Source organism: Crocuta crocuta, unplaced genomic scaffold, assembly GCF_008692635.1.
Source record: "Crocuta crocuta isolate KB4526 unplaced genomic scaffold, BGI_CrCroc_1.0 scaffold477, whole genome shotgun sequence".
Lineage (NCBI taxonomy): Eukaryota > Metazoa > Chordata > Mammalia > Carnivora > Hyaenidae > Crocuta > Crocuta crocuta.
Window position 1 is genome coordinate 453,313 of NW_027530193.1, and position 10,544 is coordinate 463,856.

Genomic DNA, 10,544 nt, shown 5'->3' on the forward strand with positions numbered 1-10,544 from the left:
TGAAGGATTGATTAAATGTTTGCCCCCAATCTAGTCTACCCTTTAGACCTAAGTACTAGCTTATAGGAAATACAAGGGAGAATATGACAAGTCAAAGGGCAGCACAGCGACCCCAAGTGGAACATTCTACAGGAAAACTGGCCCAGTCTCTCTGTGAGTTAATACCATCAGAGGGGAGAAAAATAAAAAGGAATGAGGACCATTCTCCAAAAAAAAGAGAGTTGAGAGGTGACAACAGAATTCATGGCATGGTCTTTGATTGGATCCTGGTTCAAACAAACTATGAAGACATTTCTGCTGCAACTGAAGAAATATGAACATGAACTAGATATCAGGGCCTTATTGTTAATTTTAATTTTTTAATTGTTGTTTATGTGAGAAAATGACCTATGCTAGACATAAAGTATCTATTACTGAAGTGTTTCATGAATGAAGTATCATGATGCCTATAATTTATTTCAAAACACTTCAAGCCCTCCTCCCCGAATTAAACAAACATAGCGAGCTCTAACCAATGATTGTATTCAGGTGATGGATATATGGGTGTTCATTGAGCTATTTTGTTTTCTATGTCATATGTTTGAAATTTTTTGTAATAAAAACTTAGAAAAATAAAAACTATGATACACCATTTTTTACCCAGAGATTCAAAAAGGAAAAAAAAGTTGAACAATACACTGGGTTGGAAAAGTGCAGAGAAATGAGGCTTTTTGTAGGTTCTTAGTGGGGAGTGTAATTTGGAACAGCCTCTTCAGAGGGAACTTGGGCAGAGACAAATTCTTTTTTTTTTTTAATTTTTAGTGTTTTTATTTATTCTTGAAGGGAGAGAGAGACAGACTGTGAGTGGGGGAGGGACAGAGAGAAAGGGAGAAACAGAATCTGAAGCAGGCTCCAGGCTCTGAGCTGTCAACACAGAGCCCCATGTGGGCCTCGAACCCACAAATTGTGAGATCATGACCTGAGCTGAAGTTGGACACTTAACCAACTGAGCCACCCAGGCACCCTGAGAGACAAATTCTTTGATCTAGAAATTCCACTCATAGGAATTTATCATATAAACTATACTCAAACATGTGCACAAATCTGTATGAATAAGGTATCTTACTGCAGCACTGGGTTTTTTGTGTGTGGTTTGTGTGTGTGTGTGTTTTGTAAGTAGGCTTTACACCCAGTGCAGAGGCCAATGCAGGGCTTGAACTCTCAACTCTGAGATCAGACCTGAGCTGATACCAACAGTCAGAGGCTTAACCGACTGAGCCCCCCAGGCACCCCGGGCCACAGAACTTTTGTTGTCTGGTAGAAGGAAGGACACTGATTCCTCAAGAGCCATGCTCATTGGTCTGAAAGGGTGATATGCTCAGGAGGCGTTGCTTGATAGCTTCACATGAGAGAGGGAGGGCAAACTGAGAAGCCTATCTTCCTGGTGCATCTATTTGTTCAGTGTTAAATACATTAAAACAATATTTATATCAAGGGAAGCAAGAATATATTAGGGAACTTTATATGAAACTCCCATGAATATTAAGCATAAACTAACTGACAGCAGGACAATACAGGCTTTCTTGGGCTCCTCTAGTTGTGCCTCAGTCTCTTGGGTGAAGATGTGACCTTGGACCAATGACTTGACATCTCTGAGCCTCACCTTCCTCCTCTAGTAAAAGTGATTATTGTGCAGATGAATGAGATGATGCGTGTAAAGTGCTTGGGTTGATAAAAAGATTGCTGTGCTGTTGTTTATATCATTATCAGAGTATCATGACCTTATCATTAAGAGCATATATACTGGAGACAGATAGGCTGGGTTCGAATCTCAGTTCCACTGCTCACGAGCTGGGGACCTTGGGCAAGGTCACTTAGCTTCTCTGCTGCTCAGTTTCCTCTTCTGTAAAACGAGGCTCATAGGATTATTGTGAGGACTCAAAGAATTGATGGTTGTAAAGCCTGGGCACACGGCAAGTGCTATGTAAGTATTTGCTCTGTACTCCATAGTTTGCTCCCCTCTGCACTTAGAGATCCTTCAGGAGAAATACTAGAAAACAACAGCTCCAAAGAAAGACAAGCTATTTCCAGACACAGATTAATACAAGGAATGGGTCTCTATAACACCAGTTGTCCTAAGGTATTTGCTTCTTGGAAGACTGAGAGTCAGAATGTGTTAACAATGGCAGGTGGCTAGCCAGATACGAGCTATTTGGGGGACGTGGCCCATTCCCTTGTGGCTTCTCGAACCCATCCACGAAGACTGACCAAGGGGACTGGTGGCTTTTCTAGCAGGGGTCAAGGGCGTCCCTAGGGGAGGAAGAGGGAAGGAGCTCCTGGGATCCCCCGCGCCCCTCCCCCACTTGCCCAGCGAGTAATGACATTCACGGAGAGGGGAGGGAGGGAGCGAAGCAGAGGGGCAGGCTCGGCGAGGCCATGTGATGCTGGGCGAGAGAGAGCCGCCGCCGCGGAGCCTCCTTCTTTCCTCCCTCTGATTCCGGGCTGTCATGGCGACCCCCAACAACCTGACCCCCACCAACTGCAGCTGGTGGCCCATCTCGGCGCTGGAGAGCGATGTGGCCAAGCAGGTGGAGGCCCCCGACGCTCCCGAGGCGGCCAGCCCCGCCCATTGGCCCAAGGAGAGCCTGGTTCTGTACCACTGGACCCAGTCCTTCAGCTCTCAGAAGGTAGAGCCCAAGGGAGCAGGGGGGCCGGATGCGCCCAGTAGCTAGGAGGCTTGGGGGAGGGGATTCAGGAGGCAGAAGGGGTCGGAGGACCTGGTGAGAGGCTGGAGGGTGGGATGTGGGAGTTCGGGGGCCCGGAGGATGGAGGATGCTGGGCGGCTCTCCAGGGAGGTGACTGGTGCTGTCTTGGGCCCCAGAAGCACAGTCCCCAATTCTGGGAACATCCATTCTGCCTCTTTCCCTCCCAGAAAGACCTAGTCTGCTGGAGCGCTGAGAAGAGAGACAAAGGCAAGGGGAAGGGAATGGGCACTGCTGGGAAGGCGGCCTGTTGGAGGGGGCGGCTGCGGCGGGGAGGGAGGAGGAGCGCTTCCTGGGATCCAGCCTCCAGCCCCGGTAGCCAGCCGGGTCGTGGGCCTCCCTCTGCGCTGCTGTCCTGGGTACTACAGACCCTCCAGATCACAGCTCCTGCCCAGCTGGGAACCTTCCTCTGGCTGGGGCTTGGAGGGGAGGGTCTGTCTCTGGTCCTCTCCCGCACCCCCACTTACCTTGAGCTGAGAAGGAAGGAGTTAACCCATCTCCTTAGGCAAGCTCAGTTCGGCCCCGAAAATCCATGTTTTGCTCTTAAAGACACAGAGGGCCCCTCCGCCCCTTCTCAGACCCAGTTGAGCTGGGTCGCAGTTGGGAATCCAGCCTCGTGCTGAGTTATCAGGGTTCCCGCTTCCTGGAGATAAGGGCCAGGCACTGCGCCTGTAAGACAGGGGCGCCTCTAGGGGGCGCAATCTCCCACCCCGGGCTGCTGTCCGTCAGTGGGGCACGAAATCAGCACCATGGCCAGGGCCCAACAACGTGTGCTGCTGGGTTCTAAGTGCGCCCATTGTCAGACCCTGGGATTCCTCTTCTCCCTGGAAGATCCTTTTGTTCCATTCACTCATTTTCCAGATAGAGAAACAGATTCCGTAAAGAGAAAGGGCCTTGGAACCCAAAGACTTGGATTTGAGTCTTGGTCCACACTCAGTTCATCATCTGCAAAATGAGATAACAATAATTATAATAATAGCAGCTACTTCTAATTCCCAGCCCTTCTCAGAGTTGCTGAGAGGGTTGTTGAAAAAGCAGTATAACTTCGTGTTCTAGACGGGCAGTACTCAAACTTAAGCATACATTAGAGTCACTGCATGGTCCTGGTTGGAACACAGACAGCTGGGCCCCACCACAGATATTCTGATTCAGCAGGTCTGGAGTGGGGCTCAAGATACTGCATGTCCAACTAGCTCCCAGTGATGCTGATAAAGCTGGTCCACTGATCCCCCTCTGTGTAGCTCCTGTTTAGAGTACAGACTCTGAAGCCAGACAGTCTCTAGTGGAAGAGCCATTCTCCCCAGTAATTCACTGTAAAACTTTGGACATGTCACCTTGCCTCTCCAAGGCCTCAGTTTTATAATCTATAAAACGGACCTAATGGCAGTACATTTCTCAGAGGGCTATTTTGAGGGTGAAATGAGGTGACACACAAAAAGTGCTGATGGCAGTGCCTGGCACAGGGTCAAGGCTCTGATAATTATAGGTGTGATATCACTACATTGCTAGGTGAAGGAGGGGTCAGGTTAACCAGGGCCACCCTGGGACTCATCGGTAAATCCTACACATGCCTGCAGAGAACCTACTGTATGCCAGGCTCTGTGTAAGTTGCTACAAGTTTAGAGATGTATCAGGCTGACCTCCTGATTTCAGAATACCTTCCTACCCAGAACCTCAGGAGCCAGGCCTCTGTGACTGAGGCTGAGCAGGGGGTAGAGGGGTGGTACCTTCCATTACCATTCCCCAAGAGAACTTTCTGTTCCTCCCCCTGCCCCCATGGAAGATTTCCTATTCAGTCTGCACTCAGGGCTGAGGTGGCCCTTTATGCAGGGATGGAACTACTCATTGCAACCTCATTTGTGACCAGGCCAGCGTGGGAATCCTCCTACCTCCCCTTACAGGGACTTTCCATTGCCTGAGGGTCCATGGTGGGGTCTGGAGACAGTGTAGCCTGGTGGAAAGGGCATGTGCTCTGCAGTCAGATGGTCTTGGGTTCCATTCTCATCTTGAGTGCTTACTGGCTGTGTGACCTTGGACAAGTCACTTAACCCCTCTGTGCCTCAATATCCTCATCTGGCAAAAGGGACTTTTGCATCCAACCTTGCAGAATTCCTGGGGCCTGGGGGTTTGAGAGGACATGGACATATGTTAAGTGTCTGGCAGATAGTAGGAATTTAGCAGGTGAGTTTCCTTCCTTTCAGTCCTAAAGGGCCCTGCCTGCATTCAGGGAGCAGTTCCCCTTTGTGGAGCATCTGAGAAGCCTGACCTTAATGGTACATGAATAACAGAAAATAGCCTACCCCCAAGAATGGTGGTGGCTTCATGGGACATCTGGGGACTATTCCAGAGCCAGAGGGCAGCAGGACAGTGAGGGGAGCCAGAGCCCAGACTCTGGGGCCAGATAGCCCAGGGTTCAATCTCAACTCCGCCACTGACCAACTGGGTAATTCTGGGCAGGTTGCTCAGCCTCTCATGCCTCAGGCATCATGTCTGTAAACTGAGAATTATAACAGCACCTCCAGGATAGGGCTGTTATGAGGATTCAGCAAATGTATCCATTAAATCACCTAGAGCAGCACCTGGCACACAGAAAGTGCCCAGTAAGCGCACTTACATTTACTAGACAGGAGGGCAGATCCTGACTGTGCCACTTCCACTGTGTCACTGTGTATGTGTCTTCACTTCTGTAAGCCTCCGCTTCCTCCTATGTTCAGGAGGAACGGTACCTACCTCAGAGGGCTATGAAGATTGACGGCATGGTCACACACTTAGCACAGTGCCTTAAAAATTACTCACTAACGGTGAACTTTCAGGCACCATCATAAGTGACCATTTTGGGCCACAGGGTTCAAAGGAGATTCTAAATGCAAATTGTAGATGTTAGCTTGCTTCTGAGGCTGTTTCTGCCCCCAGCCTCCTCCTCCTTGGCCGGAGGCTGGGGGGACAGAAGGGTGAGACTGGGAAGGGAAAAACATGCAGAGAGTCAAGACAACAGCATCCAGTGCTGGCATTCTCATTCGCTGGCTTACGGCCGCAGGGATTTCCTGATCCTCTTTGGTCATCAGTTTCTTCAACATGAAAATGGACTAGAATCTGATACAACTTGCATTTCTCCCTCCCCAGGCAGGAAAAATTACCCCGTCTCTGTGTGTCCCCAGCCCTTTGAGCATCGTTCTGTCCTCACACCAGGCAGTTTTTCAAAAACCAAGATTGCTATTTACTAGCTGTGTGACTTGGGACAACTTAGTGCTGTCTCTGTGCCTATTTCCTCTTTTGTAAAATGGGTGTGATACTACTACCTACCCATTAGGGGTTTTGTGAGGATTAAATAAATTAAGGCACGTAAATGTCTTAGAACAGTGCCTTGCACAGAGAAAGTGCTTTTGGGAAGTTAGCTATATCGTTGTGACTTCCACCAAGGCTAGCCTCTGAGAGCCGTCCTTGGCTTCCTGCAACAAGCTTGGCTCAAGTTTCCCTTACCCCAGCCTCTCAGGGCTGCCCTGGTCTTGGTTGTGCTCATGCGGAGAACTTGGCCCAGCCTTCTGAGCCTAGGAGTGAGAGACCCGGGTCAGAGTCCTGTCAGAAGACTCAGAAGAATGAACAGGTCTTCCAGAGGCCCCTCTCAGACATGGCAGAAGGAAGTGAGAGTGGAGGGTGATCTCTATCTCCCACCCTGACCTTGACTTTCAAACTCTTGGGCACTGGTCTCTAGCCTTGTTCATTCTGCCCTTGATGATTTGCCCCACCCCCACCCCCAGACGCTCACAGGTGGCTACTGCAGACTTCACCATTCTTCCCAGAAGCCTGCAGTGGCTCACCTGGCCCCTCCAGAAAAGAGCCAGAATTCTCATCATGGCCTCAGGCTCTACTGCAGGATCCTAACCTTCCTTGGGTCGCAGACCCCCTTCGTCAATGGGGGGAAGCCCGTGAATCTTTCTCAGAATAATGCTTTTAATGGGATAAAGTAAACACATAGCATTACTAGAAGGGAAGCTAATCAAAGTATAGCTATTGACATACTTTTAGAACAAATTCATTCTATAATAATATATGTTTCTGTATTAACCCATTCTATAACCCATCCTGGTGGCAGGACTGATCGCGGTAGTGTGGAAGTCGTGAGGAGTGTAACTGTGGCAATGTGTAGTGATGAAAGTATCTGATGATCTGATGTCTTGTGGTGACAAGATTTCAGGCACTGCGAACACTACCGTGCTTTGTCGCCTACACTCATAATTGAAGGAAATGATAACTGTCAGTATGAGATTACTGAAAATAAACATGTAATTTCCCCATCTTAGTTCAAGGAGCCACTGAATTTATTCGTGGATCTTGATTAAAATGAATCTGGGATCTTGATTAAAATGCCCTGTGCAGGACCTCAGCTCCTCTCATCTCCCTGCCCACCCTGTTCCAGGCGCACTAGACACCTCATTGTGTTTCAGACATGCTTCTCCTCAGGGCTTTTGTGCTGGCTGTTCCCTCTGCCTGGGACTCTTTTCCTCAGATCCCCGTGTGGACCACTCCTTCACCTTTATTAATTAAAAAAAAAATGTTTGAGATAAATACACTGAAGCTCAAAGACCCTTAAGTGTCTTTTACAAAGTCACACAGCAACTAAATGGTTGTGCAGAGACTCCAACCCGGCCCATTGCAATCACCTCATAAACAAGGGCCTGAGTGAGGAGGGACAGTGCCCAACTCTGAAGCACCAGTGAGCTAATTCCATGCACCCACGGAGAAGTCGGTTTGCCCAGGAGTGGCTGATGTCTGCTCATACTGAGTGGTGACCACTGAAGGCTGGTCCAGCCTCCAGGATGCAGAGATGGCAGATGGCCTTGGTGCCTGCATGCCCTTCCCCTGGACCTGGCTTCCTCCCACGCTCCCCTCCCCCGCAGGACGGCACGTGGTTCTGGCCTGCAGCTCCGCTAAAGGAGAAAGTCTCCTTGGCCGCCTGCCGGCCTGACCCTGAAGCAGCTCCAAGCAAAACTGTTACATCTCTAATGATAGTCCCCTCCCCAGGGACTACCCCCACCTGGCACCTTCACTAGAGTCCCCGGGCAGGGCCTGGGAGTGGTCCCTGGGAGCAGGTGCATCCCTGCCAGGATGCAAGGCCCACTGTTCGGACCTGTCAAGGGCAGAGGCCTTGGTTTCCGTTTCCATCCATTCAGCGGTCCCAGCTCGGCCTGGAGGCTGGACGGCTGGGCAGAGCGCGATGGCCCAGGGCTAAGGATGCCAGGATGGGCCAGAGGAAGGGAATGGGCAGTTCGGCTCTGGCCAAACTCCAGCCTTGATTGTTCTGGGGCTTCTCCAGGGCTCAGGCACTGCCCAGGAGCTCAAATATACACATGCATGCTCACCTACCCATACACACACTCACACGTGCGTATGCACACTCATATCCACACTAATGCACACGCGCTCCCACAGTACTTTAATACTCAGTTACTCAGACACTCATCCATACACACCCACACTCGTGAACACATATGCACACACATGCACTCACACACACACTTGATCATTCACGCAGTTGCTACTCACCTTCAGGCTCACACACCCGTATAGTCACACACCCAGACCCAACAGATGCCGCCCCCGGTGCTCACTCTCTGCCACAACTCCTCCGTCTCTCCTAGAACCAGCCATTCCTCCCACTGTCTCCTGCATGTGGTCTGAATGTAGTGACAGCCGGCAGCAGGGTGCTCCTCAAATGCAGAGTCCAGCCCTTATTCTACTCATGATTAAAAGGAGGCTCAGGAAGGGGCAGGGATGCTGTAAGGTCACATAACAGCATTGCTGTGGCAGAACCAGGGTGACCTCCCAGCCCCGTCTGCAGGGTCTGCTTTTGGCTAATGGAGCAAATGAATCTGGGAATGAGTGTTGGGGGTTCGGGGGCTAATTACCTCTCCCTCCCCACATGGAAAGCGGTGTTCATGTTAGCTGTGAGGGTCAGGCATGAAGTATTCTAGGACGTCAATCATGATGGTGAGGTATTGTGTGTGTGTCTATGTGTGTGTGTGTGTGTGTGTGTGTGTGTGTGTGTGTAGAACCCATGTATTAACCTCCCGTGCTGGGACTTTATCCATATGATCCCGTCTCAACCTCATGCCAGGCTTGAAGGAGTGGATTACATTCCTCATCTCATAGAGCCTAAGATCAGAGAAGTCAAGTGACTCGTCCAAGGTCACACAGCAAATAAGCAGCAGAGCCAGGCTTTAAGTCCAGATTTGTCTGCTTCTAGAACCTGATCTCATGCAAGCGGCCAAGACACAATATGCCTGCAGGGTGCCAGGCACTGTTCTGCAGGAAGTAATGTATCTAATCCTCACGGCAGCCTTCCACAGGAACCGCTAGTGGGACTGTCATTGGACAGATGAGGAAACTGAGGCATACAGATGTAAAGCCAAGTCACCCAGCAAGGAGGTGCTAGAGCTGGGAATTGAACTGACAGTCTGACACCGAGTCCAAGGTCAGAACATATCATGCTGATCCTTCTAATTGCCTAACTCCTGGTATCTGGGAGGGAGGCTGAGGACACCCAGTCCCAGGAGCTACCAACCGAGTGTGTGGGGGGACACTGGTGCTCAAGGAGAACCTCTTTTGCTAGGCTCAGAGCCGCCCTCCCTTTCCCCTGTGCTGGAGCCATTGGTAGAGTCACTTGCCATCTTTTTTCTGGGGAATTTGGACAAATCATCTTTCTGAGTCTCAGTCCACAAGCAGGGGGCAGTTGGACCAGGTGATCTCTAGTTGTCTTCCAGCTCAGAAGTGTTGGGCTGGGTCAGGAGCAGACCCCAGACTGAAGGCTCTCCACTAACTTCTACCAGCTAACATGTTTGTCTGGGGCCCCCTAGAGACATAGGGAAAGACTAAGGAGGGGCAGGCCCAGGACTCCATGAAGTTGCCCACAGGAGTCAGGCCTCACTGCGTCCGGTTTCAGGTCTGCTGCTAAATTGCTGACTTTGGGTAAGTTACTCGCCCTCTCTGGGCTTTGGTTTTCTCATCAAGAAAAGCAGGGAGATAGTATCAGTTCTGACTCTTTTGGGAAGCTATTGCAAACAACAACCAGATGGGAAAGCATCTGGGGGCAATAAAAGGCTCAGCTGATGTTGGCAAATTATTTTCCACGTTGCTTTGTTTCCCAAATAATTTGAGAAATATAGCTATTGATTATGTTGATGATAAGAATTCCTATGAATTTCCTGGCCAGATCTACCCCCTGGAGGCCAGGCTGAGTGTCCAGTCATGATAGTGAAAGCATGACTTGAGTGCCATCTATGTGCCAGACATGGGGATGGTACTACTAATACTTCCATTTTGCAAATAAGGAAACTGAGGCTCAGGAAGTTTAAGGAATCTGCCCAAACACACACAGCAGAGCCAGGAATCCTATCCCAGGCATGTCCAGCTATGAATCCCAGTCCCATAACCATCAGGGAGCACTGCCCTGTGCCCCAAGAGGCCCCAGGGCCCTGGGAGAGTCCACCTGCCCAAGAATGAGCTGGAAGCAACAGTGTCCCCTCCTGTGTGTGACCTCTGACCTCCCTCCCCGCATGCCCCGCCCCCCCCGGGCAGAGTGTCCCCCGTGTGTCTTCCCGCCTTCCCTGCTCTGACCCTGGCGCCTGCAGGTGCGGCTGGTGATTGCCGAGAAGGGCCTGGCGTGTGAGGAGCGGGACGTGAGCCTGCCGCAGAGCGAGCACAAGGAGCCGTGGTTCATGCGGCTCAACCTGGGGGAGGAGGTGCCCGTCATCATCCACCGGGACAACATCATCAGTGACTACGACCAGATCATCGACTACGTGG

The 10,544-nt window shown here is 50.5% G+C and overlaps 1 protein-coding gene across 1 annotated transcript in view; it reads left to right on the plus strand.

Annotated features, from left to right (window-relative positions):
- Positions 1-2,422: 2,422 nt before the first annotated feature.
- Positions 2,423-10,544, plus strand: part of GDAP1L1 (ganglioside induced differentiation associated protein 1 like 1) — a 28,269-nt gene continuing 20,147 nt past the window's right edge. Inside the window, exons 1-2 of the mRNA XM_077765292.1 lie at positions 2,423-2,666; positions 10,370-10,540. Of these exons, the coding sequence (XP_077621418.1) occupies positions 2,487-2,666; positions 10,370-10,540 (351 nt within the window). The 5' untranslated portion in view covers positions 2,423-2,486. The remainder of the gene's footprint in view (positions 2,667-10,369; positions 10,541-10,544) is intronic.